General features: G+C 39.5%; 2 protein-coding genes across 5 annotated transcripts in view; both read right to left on the bottom strand.

Annotated features, from left to right (window-relative positions):
* The window catches only part of LOC110833970 (tudor and KH domain-containing protein homolog), a 106832-nt gene extending 100210 nt beyond the window's left edge, over window positions 1-6622 (bottom strand). The window contains exon 1 of the mRNA XM_087350361.1: window positions 6111-6622. The gene's annotated coding sequence lies outside the window, so the exon portion shown is untranslated. The remainder of the gene's footprint in view (window positions 1-6110) is intronic.
* A 1856-nt stretch (window positions 6623-8478) lies between these two features.
* LOC110833995 (terminal nucleotidyltransferase 5C) overlaps window positions 8479-22573 on the bottom strand; it is a 68988-nt gene continuing 54893 nt past the window's right edge. For 3 of the 4 annotated variants that reach the window (XM_087350364.1, XM_022072675.2, XM_022072676.2), the window contains exon 2: window positions 8479-14019. In XM_087350364.1, coding sequence (XP_087206490.1) covers window positions 12724-13971 — 1248 coding nt within the window. In that variant the 5' untranslated portion in view covers window positions 13972-14019 and the 3' untranslated portion in view covers window positions 8479-12723. Of the gene's footprint in view, window positions 14020-14860; window positions 15022-22573 lie in introns of those variants that run through there. The other variant, XM_087350363.1, reaches the window with a different exon arrangement.

Genomic DNA, 22573 nt, shown 5'->3' on the forward strand with positions numbered 1-22573 from the left:
CTATGTAATCTCTTCTCCCGTAATAAAGAACAACTTACATTATTTTCTTTCTTTTCCTGCTTTCCACTGATTAGGCCACTTGGCCTTTTCCATTTCAGAATTAATTCTTATATAATTAATCCTCAAGCAAATGGTTGCGTTCCTTGAATGGTGAGTGTATCCATGGCAAAATATCTGACTTCGCTGAACATGACAAAACAGAAAAAGAACGAATATAGGTCAATATCAATTCCCCGAACAGGACTCAACAACATTATCCCGTTATTTGAGTCCCATAATAAATTGGACACCCCTAATCCTTTAAATACATAAATATGCACATTGAATCCAAATAAATTATATTTGTGCATGCGCAATATATTAATTTCTTTCACAAGGTAGAACGGGGCCCTACCTCAGGATTTTATTTCAACAGCAAGATGTGTTAATTTGTGTATTTCATACGTTGTCTGGGTTCCAATTAAGCTGAATGCGTAATCCATAAGCATGGCCGTGTTTCCTACAGAACCACGGAGCGTGCCGTCCACCTTGATCCAAAGCTATTTGGATGCGCAGTGGTCTTAGCCCGCGGGCTTTGGCCTACTAAATCATTACTTATTAAGGCAAAGGCGTAAGTAACCCTGCCTTTCACTGGACTGGAAATAGAAACAGATTCATGTAGAAGCATACGTGTGGGCTACACCATTTCCGGAAGAACATACAATTAGTCTGTAAGCCGATTTCAAATTAATTTTCTCCATTTCCGATTCTACACGTGCCACTGTGTCTTTTTTTTTTGAGGAGGGGTGAAGCTTAAAGGCTTTAAACCTGCTATGCATTCAGTGTTTATGTAACTAAATTGTATCATTTATTTATTGTACTGTTTAATTGTCCTGTTATTTACTTCTCTCTACATTTTATATGACATACGAAGTCCTTTGTGAGATTTCAGGTTTTCGCGGCGGCGAATATGTAGATGACTGTCTTCTGAGATAAAATTTCATGCAGTCTGATAGAAGTTCAAAGGCGTTTCAGAAGTTCTTACTGTCTTCATCATCAGAACGACGAGGCCTACACGTCTTGGAGGCCTGCGATGCCTCCATTATCGCCCTGATGAAGGAGGCAGTAAGCACCTCTGAAACGCCTGTGAACTTATTCCAGACTACAAGGAGTTTCATCCCAGAATGTAATAAATTTATCTCGGGCTAGCAGCTGTGTCAGGTGGTTTCAAATTGATATCTGGAGAACCATACCGATCAAGCAGCCAATTGCTAACGGGCGGTGGCTGTGCAAGCGAAAGACATCGTCCCTTGGTAGATTACACCATTCCTGTGCTCGAGACGGACTGCTGGAAATGGTAAACAGTGCCTTAAAATGAAACGGTGGTGTGCTTACGTTAACGGTAATTCTATCGTGGCTGAAAGTTTTGACTGTTCGAACCAGGGGCTACTGCTACTGATGGGAGATTATCCCATCAGACAACTTGTCCTTTGCGAGAAGGATTTTGGTAGGATGGCACTCTGGGATTGCAAAGTTGCAGCCGTCCGTGTTCAATCGGCAACACTGGTTTCTCTGCTGCCGGCGAGAACAATTAATTTCTCTTCAGAATTCTGTGGTTTCTTGTTACTTAATTCTGATGTAACTTCGGTCCTACACTTTTAAAACTAATCACTACATATGTAATTTCAATGGACACACTTGTAAACAACATAAAAACTTACATTATTTTCAAAACATAACCCACGACCTACAACTTGTCTCTCGGCACGGCGGCTTTACAAACTACTGGTTTGTTGCCATGTTACATAAGTTGATTATTTATGCGCAAGACAACTAAGGCAAATGACCAGGGATTAACCGTTTATGTTAACTCAACCATTTCGTTTTATTAATGCGGTTGACACAGAGCTAGAAAATGTAAACACAGGAGAAGAAACAGCCAAAGAAATTACTCAGATCTGAATCAAAGAATATATGCAATAAATGAAATTCTCACAGCTTACACAGCCTGTGTGGATACACAAGAGTAGCACAAATAGTTCCGAAGTTTTCTTGGTCAGACTGTACACACAGCTCTCCCTCCCGCTTCTTATCTTGTCAGGTGACAAAGTACCAATGAAAACAAACACCAGCGCCGAAAAACGAAATGCGGCCGACTGACTTACTGCCGGCAAATTAAATTAACAAACTGGCAATTTGTCTTCCGCTGCATCAATCCCTGACCGGCTGACAGCATGATCTAATTTTTTTGAGCTGTCCCACTATACTCCATGTACGCGCTTGAGGGGAGAGTATGTATAGCTCCTACTCATTTTTGACCTCGGCACTAGATTGGGGTAAAGAACTTGGTACTTAACTAACTAGTTACGTTATAGTTGAATATTATGATCATAATACATGTACGTACAGACGTTTTTGTTATCAGCACACAGTAACTGTTATCACAACACCCAGGCATCATTCATTCGTGAGCGATTTATTTTACCAAACAAACACTTATGTTTAAGACGGTGTGGGCATATCGGGACCTGATAAAATGTTTCTATGAAAGTGTATCGACCAAGTCCTGAACGGCTGGTTGTCCTGTAAATTTCAAGTTCGAATCTCGGCGCAGTTGTCGGCTATACTGACTGAAAGAACTTCTCAGTTTCCCCTACGACATCCGGGCAATTTCTAGACTGGCCACGATAGCCTTCTATCGCATTATTTTCAATCTGTCATTAACAACCACCACTCACACAAAGTGATTTACTCTTGTAATTAAAAAGGCGTTGTTAAACAAGTTATGAACCATGAACACTTCGGTCACAGGAGACAGAAACTGACAGCTATTACATAAGAAACTTGGTAATTTATGCCTATTATTTTAGAATGGTGAAATCTAGGAGGATATGATAGGCTGGGTATGTAGCTAATATAGGGAGAAACAAAGAATGTTCACATAACTTTCTAGGAACAGAGCACTTGGAAAACAGAACTAAATGGGAGGACAGCACAAAGATGGAATTTTGACAAGTAGGTTGAGAGGATGAAAAATGAATGGAACTGGTCAAGATTGTAGCCAATGGCGATCTTCGATGCTGATAGTGCTTGTCCGTAGGGCTCTGCTATTATCGTAATCGCTAAACATGGCGTATGGGTGACGTCATAATTCTTGAAAATTTATAGCAATTTAACTAGCAATTGAAAATTCTGCACGACTTGAACTGCTGTCCAAAACCGAAACCTGAGATAAATGTTTTCAGCACGATGTGCTGAAGACTTCGACAGCGACCGTTACGAGTCGCTCGTAAAGGTCGCTCATGCGCCAGGTAGCTTGCCAATGATTATACCAAAGAGATAGTCATCCAGTCAGGTAATTAATTGTTAGACATTACTTATCGCATGTGAATACTCGTTGCGTTTTTTTAATACCGAAACTACCCATCATTGCGGCTTTGCAATGAAATCACCGCAGAGCAACAGCGAACATTCGTTTGGTTGATGGCATTATTGTTTCTTAGCAGAAAGAAATGTAGGGGCATACATAAACAATCTAAGTGACAGCCAGTTAGGGTAGAGATACGTAGGAATTAGCTATGATTTAACAGGGCTGTTTCAAATACAGACGTTCGACCCATAGGCTACAGCAAAGAAAGAGAAAGGACGGTGGTTATAAAACATGTGAACACAAGGATTTTGGATGTATTCTGATGTATTCTGATCTATTCGAATACAATATCAGGTTATTTAACGACTTGATTTCAAATGCACAGATCACTTACCGTCGAACGGTAGAATGGGCTGTGAAATGGAAATATGTGACAATTATTATCCGTTTACAATTTTAATATGCTTTTCCAGTTTCTTCTATAAAAAGCAACGGATAGGATATCTGGTCTCCGAGCACAGATTAGAACCCGGAACCTCCCGAATAAGATGTAGAAGTGCAGGCATTCAAGGCGAAAGTGAAAAGTTTCATCTGCTTAGTTGAGTGGGCAACTAAAATGGCCCACACCGAGGCTGAATGTTCTCGGCTTGATGGTGAAGGGGAAAATTCAGTACGAGGATTGAACTCAGACCACCCAGATCGCAGGCGGTCACTGTACTGACTAATGACACACTTACCGAGCAAATTATTGTTCGAAAAGGTGTGTTCTGAGGTGCGACCCGGATGTATTCCATATGGAGAAGACAATTACAGAGGAACGTTACTGTAACATACGTTACACACAGAACGGAAGGCCGTAAGATCCCTAAGAACATTATCTAATCTAAATTTAAAGTCAGAAACAACTTACAGCAAGACTAAGGAAGAGACGGAAACTGAAACGATACATAGACCAGTTGGATGATGACTAAGGAGGAAGATATGAAAGGATACAAAGGAATAGAAGAAGGAAAAGAAAAATACGTCAGAGAAGAAAGGGGAGACGTGAAATTAGAAAATGAAATACAACAGAAGACAAAAAAGATCAGTAAAAGACCAAAATGACGATGGAGATACAAAACATTACGCTGTTTATTTAAAACAGATAACTAAAACAGTTTTGTTATCATTGTGTTCCTATGAATCTATTTTATTGCAATTCTAAAAATACTATCAATGTGAAACAGATAATTCGAATAAATCGTCGATTAAGACAATATCCTGATCTAGTACACACTGCAGTGTAGATAAGTGACCCACAAAAAATTCCAACAGTTAAAAAGGTAAAACTGAAGTCGATAATACATTTCTTCAACTGAGTAAACAAATTACCAGTTAACTACGTAACAAATTTATACTCTGAATATTGCGAACCTAAAACCTCTCGTAGCGCACCTGCTTTAACGTCAGGTAATTATACATTCCGCCCCAGAATGTACTGTGCTCCGTTCAGATATCGAAACAGACCCTAGCTGTTTCCATAACATTAAAAGATTGCTCTTTGTAGCTGAGATGCCGCGTGCTTTCTGGGATATACGAACGTAATATTAAAATATTATTGAAACGTTATTAAAACTTTAAAACAACGATTTTAAGCCCAGGTCGATGAATTCTGCGCGGGCCGCGTGAGTTTTTATAATACCGTCACTCCGTTTCATTAAAATCAGTTAATGATTAAATAAATATCAGAATTTAAGTGATTACTTAAAGTAATAAATCAACAAATTTGCGAGTAATTCCTTGATTAGCTGAGCGACAATCAGCTTCTCAAGCAGGACTCTGCTCCATGTAGTTCGTTAAAGATCATTACTGAGGAACACGTGGACTTGTTTCCAATTGTATGTAGCACTTTTAATGAAACGTCATGCAGTTGCAATAAATTGACCTCATTTACATAATCCGGCGGCCCTTGAGTCAGTAAGTAAGGTGAATGTGGTACCAGGTCTTAAAAGGTTGAGAACCCCTCTGGTTTAAAAGGTTAACTGACAAATTAACTGACTGAACAAGAAGAGTTTCAGCATTAGCATCAAACACCATAACGGCCGCGTGACAGACAACCACTATGTTGCTCCCGACTAATTACGTCTGCTCACACAGATCACAGGATCGTAAGATAAGTTTCACACTGAGCACAGTAATTAACCAGCAACATGCAAATTAAGAACATTGTCGAATGGCGCAATTGTATTATATGCTGGTGAACCAAGTCATACAGAACACGTAGTTTATCAACCTTTTTGGAGGTACTTGTCACCATCATCATCGCCCTGATGATGGAGACAGCAAGCACCTTTCAAACGTCGGTAAACACCTTACAGACTACACTACGCAACAACATAGAACACAGCCATCTTCACACTTGCCGCGGCGAGAACCTAAAATCTCACAGTTTAAACATGTTTCCATTCGTAACTTACAAATTCGATAACTTAGTGTATCAATGAAATACGTTTCTGCCAATTATAAGCCTACAGCGCGTTATATCCCAGAAGATTGTACACCGTTTCCAGAATATATTATAGATTGCTGTCAAAAGCTAAGTGCTATGCTAGTAAATACACTTCCATTATGTATGTAACATACTTATGGTCAAATAAAGCGGCAAAATGTAGCTTACACTAGTCATAATACGGAATTTCCAAAGTAAATCCAATCTGTGTAGGATGCTTAGCAAATCTACATGGAACCTATTAAAGAAATTCATAAGCGTGTTTGTACTTACCATATCACGAGATAAAGTGCGCTGGTGGAGCGAAGTCTTCCACGGAATTCTGTTGAAATATTCCCCATTTTACAAATGTTCCTTCTTTATCTCCGCTTCGCACAAATTCAAGAAACAAAATCTCGAATCACCACAACTAACGAAATTAAATAAAGGAATATTTGTTTACTAAAGACATGACCAGTGTGTTATTTAGTTTCCTGATTTTCATTAACGTCTGTAAATCGCATAAACTAAACACACCCTGTCACAAAATAAGTTATTTTAATCTGCCAGTATACATAACACTGACAAATTACAACACCATCAACAGATAATCGCACCAAACCGTAGAAGTCAATACGAAGAAATGCCGACTTCCTTCTGTGATAAAATTATGACATATATTATAGAAACTGTAGGTTGTAATGCTAGTAATAAACAAGCGGTAATAAATTAATATCACATCACATTAAACACCAACGAAATCCACTTGTATTAGCTTTAAATTCGTTATACGAGACCTTGAACACAACACTCCACCCTTTCTTTTCCGCCATAACAAGATCTACAGCGCCACTTTTGTGAACAAATGAAACACGCCACCGAAGAAGCCGTTCTGCTGCCTTCAGTTGTTTAGGTGTGCGTTCACTACAAGCACTTTGTGTCACAGATATAATCTGCGAGGCAAAACGCGAAACTTATTACAAAAAAAAAAATCTTCGTTCAAAAATGTCTTATTCCATTAAACGAAAGAAGTAAAAGCGTAATATTATCCTTCTGATTTTTATGGAGGTTAATACGAGATGACTTATTTTCAAATACAGTAAATTCTGGTTAATTGAGCCATCGGTTAATCGGGGCAGCCGTTTATTTGGAACAAATCTTAAAGAACAAACCTTTTTAACTCTTTACGTGGAACTTCGCATAATTGGGCGAAAGTGTTTTAGTCCCGATGTGTGTCAACCGGAATCCATACTATCATGTAGCCAGGTCTAACCATCTAGAACAAGCATGTCAAACTCAAAGGCTAACACGGGCCAAATAAACAAGGTTCAAGTTATGTGGGCCGCAAAAAAAATCATAGAAACGTAGGTTTATTTCGAAAAGTATAGTATAAAAAAAAGAACAACGATAAAATTAATGTTTTCTTCCTGACACTTGGCATCCCTTCTCTGCTACTATCTTACCTACTTCGGGGGAAATTTGTTCCTAGTGATTACTTTCAAAACTAACCCAAGGTGAATGTCAGTAATTCTGGATCTGACAGGAGACTTATTTCCTTTCATAATTGTAAATAACTGCTCACACCGATAAGTACTTCCAAACATGGAAATAATTTCATATGCGAATTTTCGAGTATTTTCAAACCTGGCAGGTAAATATTTGTAAAATCCAGGCACGCCAATTTTGTCTTCAAATTAAGTTACGAAATTTTTATTAAAACGTTTCTTACATATCGTTATATTGGCTGGGCCGCAAAAATATTCGTTTTGGGCCGCATGCGGCCCGCGAGTTTGACATGCTTGATCTAGAATATAGCATCACTTGTAAACAACAACCTTGAAGCTGGGCAAACAACAGTTCTGTTCGGAGCATGTCTTCAGCTTAAATAGATTAACCCATCTGCCGTTTCCATTACTTGGTGAAACTCCCTGGATGACGTCATATAATTTGATAACATACCTACCCTCGCAGGGGGTGGGGGGTAACACAAGCTACCAAACGACGATATTTGCCGCAAACCCTACGTCTTATTTTTTGGTTCATTTAACATTTAATCAACAGCAGATACTATGCTGTATATATCAAATGAAAGCATAGGGAAGAACGTGGAAGAGGTAATCATCCAAGATTTGCGTTTTTTTTCTTAGGGTGTCCAGATGAATGTTGTGGCAGAGCCTTGGAATACACCACAGCCGATTATTTATAAACCTTACTCATCACATATAACACTGTATAATCTCTACAGACAAAAGTTATTAAATATACAGGGCGAGACCCTGAGCTTCTGTACGCGATCACACCACAAGCGGCTGTAGGTAGTGGTCAAGGTCATAGTAACATGACAATTCACGTGCACCACTTAAAGTAATGTCGTGTGCAGGGACTTCTTTTTATCCTATATAACGAATAATTCAACCTTATGAAAGTGAAGTAAAGTTTAACCAGTCTCACAAGGCGATGTCGTACACCAATGCTCTCAACCTTGGAAAGTAACGCACAAACTGGAACCCATATAGGTCTATTATGATACTCGAAAGTACTAACACTGGTAGAGACGAGACCTGGAAACCAATAGGCTGGGAGAAACATGAATGAAAAACACAAGGTATTGTCATCAAAAAGAATGAAGGAATCTGGTAATAAAAACTGACACATCAGCCGGTTTTGCAGGATGTTTTCATATCTTTATTTACTATTTTTTTTAAGATTTCATAAACACTTTTGAGTTGGCTGGGCTTTTCCTCAAAATAATTGAAAATAAACACAAAATGCCCATTCAAAATAGACAGCACATCTTGTATTAAATGTATTTATTTTATTATTATGATATTAATGTACACATATATATAATTGCAAACTTGTTGGTTGGAAAGCAAAACCTTCTGACACGATATCCTGAGAACCTCGTATTAGACTTAACGAGATAAAGTTACTGCTTAAAGAAGGAAGTTTGTTGGATCAGTAAAAACAGGTTGGTTTCAACAACAAGAGTTCCCAAATCACATCAGAATAAATATGAAATTCATAACATCTACTGTGAGGGCCTAGCAAACTGGTTTCTACCTCAAACCCACTTTTTGAAAGCATGTTAGACGTTAACAAGAAATGAGGAACTATCTGGTACGTCTAAGGTTTTACACTGATTTTCCTGTTAGTTTAACAGCCTCATTGTCCATTTACGGAATGTCTGCTATCAGTGACATGCTTTCAACACAAGTAAAATTTGATAACTCAAATCTTAGATCATACAACACCATCAACATAATTAAATTATAAAATTGGAACTGACAAAATCTTATTTTAATAATTACTTAGTAACAATTAAAACAAAGTTATTGAGGTCACTGTTTTGAAATTATAAAACTTCTTCCTAATTTATTAAATTCAATTTTCGATTGCTTGCGATCAGTAACACAGGAGGTACGGGGCCCAACATACCCGATGATTGCTATTGTCCGCGGGAACCCCTGAGTTGCCTGACGGTCAGTTTCACGATGAGCGCGTTAAGCGTTGTCTTTCCCACAAGGTCAGCAATTCTGTTCTTGTAACATCCGGATTTCACACGACTGTAACGACGTACTACAAACAAATTCTCATATGACGACGGACACCTTTCAAGAACCCAATATTCAGTATAAAAGTCTGTGGAACTGGCCGTCTATTCAACCAGGCGTCATCTAAGGACACTAAATAATGTTTTACAGGCCGAAATGGAACTGGACCAGTTCAGCAGAACCACATGTAACATGTTAAACACACATTTTCGCAGTAGAAATGTTCAAATAGTCTACATTCCTAATGTTCTGAAAAGATTAAGGGTGTTTAATAAACACATTAGTAATATTAAGCTAGATTAAAACAAAGTTTTCCTATTACAGTGCCAAAAAAATTTGTATACGTAAATTATGATTTCGTTTTTTTTTTTTTTGGAAGATGCATAAAAGATAAGCCATCAATTCCAGTATGTGAAGTCTAATCGACTAAATACGTTCATCATTTTACATAAAAGTGGTTCAATCTGTATATGCATCAATGACACATTCAAACGACATTACAATGTTGCAAAGATATGTCTCAATTACCGTCTCACTGAAGAAGTTTTAATGCTAACTATATTTCAAACACTTATTAAAATGATTGTTTAAAGGCAGCTGTTTGTTTAACAAACACAGGAAGATGAAAGTACACAGAGCAGGAACTGGAATTTTCTCCGTCCTCTGCCCATCACTGAACTTGAACCACTATTACGTAAGAAGTGTGTTCTTACACAATCACCGGCACGTGACTCCAACAAAACGAGAAAATTTTGCCGGTCATTCCTAACAACCTAGCATGTCCTGTCACAAGTTGTATTAATGCATAAAATGGTAATTTATTTCCAGTTCTTTACGAATTTACGTGTAAGAACGTAGGTTTCTACACACCCATTCTTTGGTGGACACGACGAGCTTAACATATTACACTACAGATAATGCAAATTTCCTTTTTTAAAGTTTCATACAATTTTAAACATAATTCCACGCAAATTCGTGCCACTCCTACCAACGTTAAAGTAATCACAATCTACGACGAAGGAGCAGAGGATGGAGAATTTTAAATCTAGGCGTATGATTATTTTAGTTTCGCTGCCGTATCAGAAAAGCGACCATACAATTTCATAATTGATCGGACTTTGTAAATTACTTTCATATAGGCTAATACAATAAAACATATCTTTTACCATGTTCCTTGACCTCCGACAGAACTTGAAATGGTTCACTGTATTTAGTCTGAATTAGAGCATCAGTTACTAAATACAACTTAGAGACGTAATGACCGATCAATACTAGGTTTTTCACACTTCACTGGGGTGTAATTGTTTGAATACGCTACTCTGCTGAAAGTTTTCAATTTATCGAATGTTTCAAATAAAATAGTGTAAAATATAATATTCGTTCATAACAATGTGTTCAAAAAAATTTTGGGCCGACTTATATGGTCTAAAAAGTGAACTATTTCAAACTTCAGTGGGTAAATAATATGAGATTTGCACAGATCCCCATTCCAAATGGAGCAAACACACAAAAAATAGTGCAAATAAAAAGTAATAGCACTTAAGCCTACAAAAAATAAAGTATGCCAGTTCATCTCATTTCTTTGTTAGTGCACCAGTCCCTCAACATTGATTAAGAACAATGCCGAAATACTGGCAGAGGAGTCACGTATAACTCGTCCAATTACAATTGAAAACAAATGCCTGCAGCCTTAAGTTTCATATTAAATTCAATAACTGTTGTAACGTCTTTATAAAAGTACAGTGTACAAATAAAGACAGGAAACAATGACAGCTGTCCTTTCAAAGAATACACATCCTATTACACCCCAACTACTTAATCTAAAACTGTACATCACTCCCGCTCCTGCTTCCTTGAGATAAGAAATTAAACATCAAAATTAACTGGTTAAATACTACAAAGTTTCATATCCTACATTAAGAGTAATCACATCACGATCGTGATGTCACACTTAAACCTAAGTCAAACAAAAAATCTCTCAAATAATTTAAGTCTGCGTTTGAATTCTTACATATTGAATAGCATGGCTCAAGAAAGATGTAACCAAATCACCACGTAATTAATTGCTGGCATTGGCAAGATTAATTTAAAATTGGTTGTCACAATACAGGGATGCCAACCACAAAAATTATATAAAGTACAATTTGAAAACGTGAACATTTGATGACATTGCAATAAAATAGAGATTATGCCGATGCTCACCGCAGACTTTTGCAAGCTTTGGGGGGGGGGGGGGGGGGAGGTCATTCAATGTCAATGCCTTGGAATCTTTGGAAAAGAATCTGAGTCACCTGCCAGCACAACAGACAATTGAACACACGCGAAGTGACGGAACACAAAACACAATTTTAATGTCATTGATTCAATAGCCTTTTACCCCCCAAACTGAAATTGGAACGACTGATTTTCCAAACAACGTATCCCACTGCTAATGCAGGCTTCAGATCCTGTATCAGTGCTGTGCCACAGAGGTGCTCATACTTTTAAAATACGAGACCCATCTTACCTGTCAAATTTATAGCTTTAAAAACATATTATGAGAAGCAAGAAATTGATAAAATTAACTGAATCCCTCATACTTTCACCTGCAGACCTGTTCATTAAAATGGTGATAAACCACTGTCTTATCCTCAAGGAAATAAGTTAATTTACAGGTTATGTAACGATGAAATGCAAACGCCACTCATTGCTGAGTATCAGCCATCTAAGTATGGAAAGTATGGCGTACATTTCAAAACGTGTAGACAACAAATACATCAAACGCTGTCTGGAAAGAAGCCAACTTGCAGAACTAGTACCCCTCCTCTAACCTGCATCAAACACTTTCGCTTGCTACCCAGCAAGGAGGTCACAACAGTCATTTGGGCACTCACGCGAAATGAACGATGCAGAATGGGGGGGAGTTAATTTGAACATTCCTCAAAATCAACAGTTTTCCGTTACTAGAAGTTGGTGGCCATTATCTCCCCACCCCCACCCCCCACTTCGAAGTTGCTTCTTCGAGAATGAGTTACACAATCTTGGAGACGAACTTGAGGCTGCAGGGTAATTATTGACACTGATTCTGAACTTACACAACCAGAATGCATTTACCTGTTCACAGCCACACATCTTCAACCAATCAGACGATAAGTTATTCTTGTGCTTTCGGAATGGTTTGGTTGTTTCGTTTTTATTCTAATGCTTACAGAGATGTTTTGGTTTACTTTAAAAAGATACTGTAAGTTAATGAGCCACACTTGTGCTCTTGTCGGTAAGCCTTCACTCCATATACCATACACTCAGGTACAGTGCTTCAATCACTTCACTTCACTGTTGGACGGGAACATAAGTTTTGACGCCACAACGTGGGATCACGAGCAGGTCATCCAGTTACACGTGCAGTGGTAACAGGGCTGCTGCAAGGGAGCGGTCGGGATCACGGGTGCATAGTAGTAGCCGTTAGCAAACAGCAGGGCTGTGGGGGGGTGATGCTGAGACAGCAGGCGTTGCTGTTCCTCGCAAAGCACGAGGTACGCCAACTCCTCGATCAGAGACAGGGTCTGGCGTCGCTCGTGGCCCATCAGGCAAACAGTCGACTCCTCTACCACACTGTGCAGCAGCATGAGATACCGGTACTTGAGACTCTCCTCGTCGGGTCCCACGAAGTGGTTCCACAAGTAATTCTCAAGCTTCGCCCTCTGCTGACAAATATCAGAGAAGTCTATGAAGAACCGGGAGCACATGTATCGCTCCAGAGTCTTGATATAGTCGGGCCTTGCCGGGCGGTACGCCTTCACCAGCAGGTTGCAATACTTCAGAAGCCCTCCTCCACGGATCTCCTCAGGATGCCGTGTGGCGATCAGCTTCTTGTGCAGATGGTACAAAGCCTCTTGGAAGTCTCCGTACACGGATTCGCCCACCACAGTCGGGTAAAAGTTCTCGCCTATAGGAAGTTCGCTGCACTCGTAGAACAGGAGCAATGAATCCAGGATAATCTGGAAAGAGTCCACGGAAAACTCGAACTGGCGCCTCATCGAATCCACGAACTTCAGTTCCACATTCTTGTGTCCGCGTGAGTTGCCGAGAGAGATGAGCGACCACCGGTCCCCATCTTGGTTCACTTTCACCATCTTGCTCACATAAGCCTCCTTGAGGCTGCAGGTGGTGATGCGCTTCCGGCTAACGCCTTCCGGTAACAGATCGAACAGCGAGCCAAGCACGGCGGTTTTGACGCGATCAAAGTTTCGACCCCCGGACAGTTCGACTCCGAATATAAGGTCCAGGTCGTTGTACGGCTGTGACTCAGTGGCGAGGACGTGCGACGCCGCGCCGCCGTTTAGCCGGATGTCGCGCACGCGCATACCGGCGCCGCCAGACGTGGTTTCCGCCTCCAATTTCGCGCGAACTACAGTCACCAAGTCGCGCAGACGCACCTCAAGAGTGGGGAAGTTTCCACGGCCATGGATGCTGACGACTTCGTCCATCACGTCATTGAGGCGTCGCACTTGTTCATAGCTCAACACTGCAAGTCTTTGCTGCCCCCCTCCGCCGCCACCGCCGCCCACATTCCCGGTGCTACTGTCCTCATTGCAGTTCTTCACGTTTCCTAGGGACTCCATGATAGTCACGTGACGCCGACAGTCCTCACCAATCTGCAATGAGCCACACTGAAAGAAAAATTTACAAAGTTACACTCGGGCAAAATGAGGATTCACGGTTGCATAAAGCGATGTATTCGGACACCTGCACAGGTTTAAGATTTTTTTTTCAACTGTTACTGCATATATACCAATATCATCACCAAAGTTATTAGCACGTTAACTGTGAAATATCAGCAGTTTCATTACTCTGAATAACAATTACTTTCGTTCTTCAAAGAAAAAAAGCTAATTTTATTAATCATGTATAAGTAACTTAGTCGCATTTGCCTTTGACAATTGTTTACCAATATTGGTTACGTTATCACAAATTCTTACTTTCATTGCTGCAAAATGCCGTTCTACTTACTTACGTTGTTTGAAAACTGTAATATCGTACTACTTCCGTCCTTGCGAGATAATAAAAACTGTAATGATATCTATTTCCTGATTCCCTCGAGTCATACAGACACTCAAAGTCGCTGGTTTGTGGCCTGTCAGGTCAGTTAAATGGGGGAATGGCACTGCACAGAGGACTGTATAAATAGCAGTTAAACTGGGCAGTAACATATGCTACATAAACACGAGCTTTTAACACTAACACAGATACGTTGGGTTTATACCCAGTATAATATTTAAAACAACCCAACAAACAGCACCATTAATCTTAAGACCCACAAGCTTAAAGGTATTAAACTATATAAATTCAGCCCAGAATAATTTCAGATTACATAATCTTCTCGGATTCACTCAGCCACTTAAAAATTTTGGATATAAAAAAATGTGACATGGTTTACTCAAAACCACATCTTCAGCGACGTCACACCATAATTTCAAGCAGTTTAACAAGAAAGAACACACGAAAACTAACCTTGCTTTGCAAGCTGTCAACGCCAGTGACAGCAGAAAGCGAACCTCTTTGACCAACGCTGAAAACCAACTTTACTTCGCAACAGCCGCTGCAGGACTGATTCAACTGCTGGCCGATCTGTGTTGCTAGGCAACGCAAGCAGAGTGAAAGGAATAGTGACGTCAACCAATAGCAGCACGTCTACTTGTACCCATGCGATAATGTGGTGCAACCTCGCGGCGGGTTGCAGAAAAGAAGCACACTGCACATATATAAAAAGATCGTCCTGTGACGTCATACGGCGATGCGTGGGTGGAACCAGGTTACAATCTCGGGATTGTGTGGGCGGTTGAATAGGGGCGCAGCTCGGGGTTTTCTAACTTTAACCACCAACGTTTTCTGTTGATGGGGGGGGGGGGGGGGAAGGTGCTATCGACAATTTTGGTGACAGTGCTGTAAAAAAAATAACAACCCAATTCCGAACGTGCTAAGTGGGCCTTGATCCGGCGGTTCATATCTCGGGTAAATCTTGCATATTAATACGAGACATCTTCTTTGAAAAAAAACTATTCAACTTGGAATATGTTTGTAATTACAATGCTCATGATAAAACCTACTGTTATCTTTCTGAATTGCTTAACTATAGAAGTAGTAAGTTATAGAAACATAAGAAAAGCATTCATTTACTTGCATCTTACAAAGCTTGGCACTGAAAGGGCAATATTTTGTATATATTTATATTTAAGATGCCCACATTTTTAAACTGACATCTGAAGCACTTTTAAACCTCTTAACTCTTTTCTCCAACATTTTCTGTTTTCACAAGCAAATACTGTCCAACTTTTCATTCGTGGCTGCTGTACTGCGCGCGGTGGAATAGTGGCGGGGAATGTGGTATGTGTGAAGAATACTTAAAAAAATATGACAGAGTGCAACTTGAGGGCTTCAGTAACCATCACAGATCCTTCTCCTACTCTCCGTCAAACCCTTTTTCTGTCTGTGAAATACGAATGTATCGTTAACTGACTAATGTATCATTAATATTTTGCAAACAAAACGAACTGTACCCAATAAATCGCCTTAATGTATGAGGTCCATTTAAAAGTTCAAAATCAATGGTACATATAACACCGGGACCATCGGTTGATGGAATCGATGAACTGAAAGGACATGGAAGGAAACTGTCGTGTTCTAACGTATGGTACTATCCCGGCATTTGCCTGGACGGTCAGAGGAAAGCCACAACAAATCGATACAGACGGTCTCCGGACCACGATCTGAACAACCTGGGACCTTGCAGGATGCTGTGTTATTAATTTTTGAAATGTTAATATCAGTAAAAGAAAAACAATATAGTAATTTCTCCATTTGCGCCTGTTTATTTAGGCGTTTTAGGTTCAAACCAGATCACTTCATTTATGTTACATTGATACTAAAAGACAAAATGGCAGACGACGGCGTGGGGACGATGGAAGCAATGTTTCTGCGGGGACGGCTATATCCTATAACTATGTATTTTACATGATTGGATGTCTATAATTATCACGTGATAGTTCAACCTCTTATTCCTATGAAAAGTCAGCTGTTCATTCAGGTCTACTCATGTCTCAAGAATGATTATTGTGCGTAAATTGACATATTATTGTTTTCGGGTTACTTTTCTCACTTAAATCATTTGGAAATAAACTTCTGAAGTTTTACTTTAAAGAAATTAGCTAAAATGCTCGTTACTTACTACAGAGTGAATGGTTCCACAGACATCGTTGAAGTGAACTCTTCAGTGGCCTTGAATAATGTTCTACTAGTGAGCAACATGAAACAAACTACATTCGTGCACATCTTGTGTTGCAAACATTTCTGATCGACCGATATTGAACGCACGTGCAAAGAATCTTCGTCAGGAAAATCATATTTACAATGTAATCAAATTTCCTTATCAGAAGTTATTTCCATACTCCGGTCTAAAGTGCAGGCATTCCACTGAGATCGACTGTTTTGCAAAACTGCGCGTTCGAATCCCTGTCAAGGCATACTATCCCTAAAATATAAAATTAAGGATATTTAGCAACGCTATTTCAACTGCAGGGGTTATAGTGAGTCAAGCGAGGTCATCATGAATAGTAAGTAGGCAAGGATGTAGAGACGGCAGTGACGTATTTCAAGGTAATGTCCCTAATGTCAGCAAGTTACTGCTGCTTTTGGTTAAACTGGGCTCTCATGAAGGATCTTAATTAGGCTTAGGAAAACTCTTACGCATGATACAAGAACCCTGCCTATCTTCCAGCGTCATGATGTCTCATCTACGAAACTACTCAACACATCTTGAAACCACGTAGCATAATGACTGGGGCTGCACTAAATAATGCAGGGTAAATTTAATTTTTGATACGTATCACTACTTTACACGAAACTCAAATTGGTACATGGAACAGGCCTACATAATACACATCTCTAAAATCTACAATTAATATTTTAACAAAATCGATGTGGTGAATACTGAGCCAAATATAGTACAAGGTAAAACGATTTCTGCTATAAGTAAACATCAGGGCACACTCCCCGAACAGATTCTACTCAACCGCACACAGCATCAGATCCCATAAGCACCGAGCTTTGGCCTCACTTCACACACTGAGATCAGAGACTTTTTCCATCATGACATTAGTAATTGGTTCGCAACTACGACTGATGGTTTCCTCCTTAAGTAATTCATAAACTGTTCGCTTACTTCATCCTTCTTCGGGTAGAGTATTTTCCTCCTTTCAAAAACTTTCAATCGATATTCTTACCTGAAAAAGATCACATTTCGCACCCTTACACAACCTGGTAAACTAAACTGTAGATCAGGAGACTTTCAACCAAGGATCACTAAACTGTGTTCCAGTTGGATAGCTTATGTGAAGGAGCGTGAAAAGTAACGGTGATCGCATCGCAAGGTCGTTTACTGCTCCAAGCAGAGTGACGACAAAAAGAAAATGTCGAAGAAACTTGCTACGAGCGCGCTGAGCAACTGGTAGGGACGAGGACCTGCCGGGCTAGCTCCGAAAACACCATCATTCTTCAATACAAAATATATTCATAGCATTTCTAAGCTTGTAACTAACCCGGCGGATCAACATCGCTAATATAAAACCTAACATTTGACACCATCCGGAGACAGTTCCATTCACTTTTATTCTTACAATCTAATTCCTTAACAACAATCTTAATATTATCTTTCAAGAGGTCTCCCACACGTTTGTCCTCTCCACCTGAGCTATATTACCACCTAGAATTCGTCATCCTGACAATACTACACTTCTTGGCTCCCGGCAGGAACTGCATGACTCACCGCCAAGTTCAAAAAGCAACTGCAGATAAAAATTATACACAAAACAGTGCAAATGTGTCTAACATCGTGTGAAGTACTAGCTATTGTTGCGTGTGGATATGGTTCCATTTGCAATTCAACAGCTTGTTCTTTATTAATCTTACGTAAAATGTGGTTCCTCTAGAAAGTGTCGACGAAAATTTCAGCATAAATAGCAGGAATCATAGTTCCAAGCACAAGCGTTCATAAACTTAATAACAAAGTCAGGATGTTCTGGGCCACTTCTGGATAATAAACCTGATTTAAAAAAACACGCAGATGAAAACTAGACGAACAGGGGCTAGGTCACAACACACACCACAGAAATCACTGACGCACCCTGCACAAGAGACTGGCATCTCGAAATCTTCACAGCGGTAAGGATGATGATGATGATCATCATCATCATCACTAGTACAATCATCAGAATTTTCTTCTAGCTATTGGCGCAGTGCAGACTCGTCGGTAGGTGCCACCGTTTCGGAGAAACTTATTGTCTCCATCTTCAGCCCCGAAGAACATCATCGTCTAAATAATATTTCACAATTTTGGTCGCACCTCCCAGAAAATACACGGCATCTCCTTTTTCACACAAGTCTATTAATGTTCAAGGTAAGAATCGCTGTTCGTTGTGACAACCGAACGGAACACAAATGCCCTATGTAGGAAAAATACAGAGTTTCTGAATAATAAAGCGCGTGTTGCTGTACATACGGGTATAGTGTGTTTTCAATAGTTACAACGCACAAGGCTGTGGAAGGAGAAGGATGAATTCTTCATAGCCGGTGAATAACAGGGCGAAAAATAAATCACTCCCTCAGTAAATTTAAGAACTATAATATATATTTTGATAAGTGTTTTACGTAATTTCTTTCTGAAACACCAGATATGTCAATATTCTCAGAAACAAACCGCATCTGTTTATGACCCACACCGTTTCCCTAACTCAAGAGACGGGACAAATAGCACGTACACACTACACTATCAGCAAACCGCAAGCCAGCGCAAAACTATTTCCCGAGCGATCGACACAATGGGACAGCTAATTCCAAATCCGATTGGGAAACTATTGTTTGTCCACATCGTGATTACGTGGAATGTTACACGCGTTACAATGGCTGATCTCCAATCCACGGAGATCCAAAGATTTTCCTAATGATTCAGAAACGTCTACAACAGAGAAGACCAATGCTCGAATCGACTGCAGCACCAAAAAAGAGGAAAGGGGGAGATATCTAAATTATAAGATGAGAAATGTTCTACTGATGACCTTTTATATGCAAACAAGGCATGAATCATTTTTATATCGAAACGGCGGACAAATCTGTGACAAGTTTCAGTTTCCAAAGGAGTCTAATTGGCGTTATCTCTTCCTGAACCTTACGTCCTGATTCTGTAGAAACTAAAGATCATCGTACCAAGTGGAATATTTATTATGAAGTCAGATGTCACAAAGTGCACGAGATTTAATGTCACAAGTCACGCTGATTCGTCAGTATGCCACTGAATTTCACGCAAATGTTAAGAACTGTTTTCCCATGTCATAAAAATGTAATTTAATACACGTAATATATTTGCTTAGCTGTCGCCGTATTAAATTTATTATGTACAAGCCAAAAAAATAAAAGTGTTTTCCCGTCTTAGATTTTCGCGCTGATATCGACTTAATATTAAAGACATGAAGATAAAAGTTTCAAAGACGAGAAGACCTCCAAGCACATTAAGATCACATCGAGTTTCACAGAAATGCTGATGTCTGAAATCAAATATGAGGGCAAACCAAAAGATATATCACAAAAGATATATCAATATGATTCAGAATTACTCCGTGAAATGTAACCAATTACGAGCAGTTCTGCCTATTAATATGAGAACCTCGGAGATGTTTGGATGCAAATGTATTTCAAATTAATTTATACGGAACTTTCAAACGCAAAAAAGCGGTCCTATATGAAATATAATTACTTAGCGACTTAGAAAGAACCTTGATTTTTCGTGGTAAAATGTAATTAAACGTTTTGTACCACTTAAGTCTGCAAGCTCAGCTTGAATTCGTTGTTCATGTGAGAGGTACACGCAAGGTTGGCATTTCTGTTTTCCAATGTGTCAAGGTCGTATTTCACCCAGTAACAAAACCGGTTGCTCGACTGAAACGATCAACAACCTTCACTCCAGTGATCAAATATGTGCATTTAGGATTAATTAAAAATAAAACTTCAGGCTTCATTTATATTGAAATTACATTTCTTTCTCCCAATTCTCCATGTTAATACATATAAGCACATTTTTCACGGCTATAGCAAACGTTTCCTAGATATCAAATATACACATAAAAATCATGCTCTAACAATAGTATTACTTTTGCAATTAGGTCTCACACCTGAAAACACACTCGGATCAGACTCCATCCGATTTGCCGACGTTACTACAGAGAACAACACGAGCAAAATCAGAATTATTACGATTTAACACACTGCAACGATAGTTTCTTTCTTGTTCCTACAATTCAGCCCATGGGGACATTTCCCTCTCCTAAAGACCGAAAACCACCCACTGTTAGCAGTCTGCGAGTGCTTATTCAAAATCTCGAACCACAACACCGGGTAAGGCGTTAACAAGCGACTGAACATGATTTCGTACGCTACTACATAAAAGGAAATGTTCGTGCGCTACATGTAATGCGCTTTCACGCTCTAATGCAAAATTTTAAGGGGAATTTAAGCAGGGGAAGTTTTAAAATGTCTTAATGAACCAATATTACATTTTTCTCAATGTGAGAGAACTGAAAATCCACAAAAGCTACATACTATTACACAAATTGTAATACTGACATAAGTCTTAGTTCTTTAATTTAAAATTATTATACGCCATCTACTGATTTAACAATAGGCTCTGAAATTTTAAATCGCGAAAAAAGTTTATTTTAAAATCGAGGAAATAGTAATTTCTGTACTACACTTGTTCATAATTTGATTTCAGATTCATATAAACCATTGCGTAGTTTAAACTTGTATAGCGGACAGATACAAACACAAATAAAATCAATATAGCAACTTTTAGTGTAGACTTCAAATACAGTTCTTATCGAAATCCATTCAGTGGTTTGTGAAATAAAATATGCGGACTGAGAGGCAAAACGTCGAAATGCGTTTATTTTATGCATTTTCTGCATAGTGATGTAGAACGTTCAGTACGGAAAGTGTTCTCGTTCCGCTAGGAAACAAGAAATTCCCTGCTAAAACGTTAAAAATTCCCTTACGAAACTAGGCACGTAGCTAGAAAGTGAGCGCACTGGATTACATAAACGACACGCATCGTGAACACTGAAAACAGCTTTGTGTCTGCAATGAAACAATCTCAGCCCAGTTACGTCTCCAGGAATCGCTACAATTAAAACAACAGCACTGCTACACTGATGCCTTCCTGCTTAACAAATTTCGGTGAAAATAAAAATTAATTCAGATATTTATCCGGTCGTGTCATTATTTCATAGCTCAAACTGTTCAACGTATTTTGACAAAATTTCATATTTCATGAAGTAAGGTCAAATGCTATTTTGTCATGTACCGCACATTGGGAAGATAAAGAGGCGGAAACAAGCAGAAAAACCTGAGACCAGGCAGGATAATATTAAAAATAACCTTAATAAATACAGCGTAGAGTGTGGACTTGATTCATCTGGCCAATGACGGGGTCAACTGGCGGATTATTGTAAACTCGGCAATGAATAAAAATGGCTGTCTCCTCGGTTGTTGCGCCGTGTAGTCTGGCAGAGTTTTACCGAAGTTTCAGAGATAGCAAACCGCACGCGGCTTACTCATTGTCCTGATGTAGGCAGCAGGCACGTCTGAAACGTCGGTAAAGTTCTACCAGATTACACGACGCAGCATCCTAGAGGACGAGACATATTCATACTCGCCGACGTGCGAACCTAAAATCTTACGGGGACGAACGTTCTTAGTCAGCTGAGCAACATTCCAGAAAGACTCCAAGATATAGTCAGTCAGGCTACTTTTTATGCTGAGGGTTGCGAGTTCGATTGTTGGCTCCGAGGTCACGTGTCGTCGATGAGTTTCTTCGTAGTTTCGCTCAGTATTTTAATAAGCCACGACCGTTTCCTTCAACATCCGTCGCAATTCGTCGAACCCTGCTCCATGCTGTGTATGCGTATCTGAAATGAGTGAGCATCAAAGAGATTGCATTTGGAAACCGTGTCGTGAGTGAGTTTGCACACAGCACAATGGAATGAATCTGTGAAGAACTTTCCATGAGGTGTTGTTACGTCAGTTTTAAAGAGCAGGTACTGGCAGGTATAAGGCAGGGCGACGTTTAGAAAGCGGCCAGAATTCAGATCATGACGCAATTCAGTTCGGGAGATAGACAAG

This window comes from Zootermopsis nevadensis, unplaced genomic scaffold (assembly GCF_977971745.1).
Source record: "Zootermopsis nevadensis isolate Lab colony 2312 unplaced genomic scaffold, Znev_1.0 Znev_ptg000017l, whole genome shotgun sequence".
NCBI lineage: Eukaryota > Metazoa > Arthropoda > Insecta > Blattodea > Termopsidae > Zootermopsis > Zootermopsis nevadensis.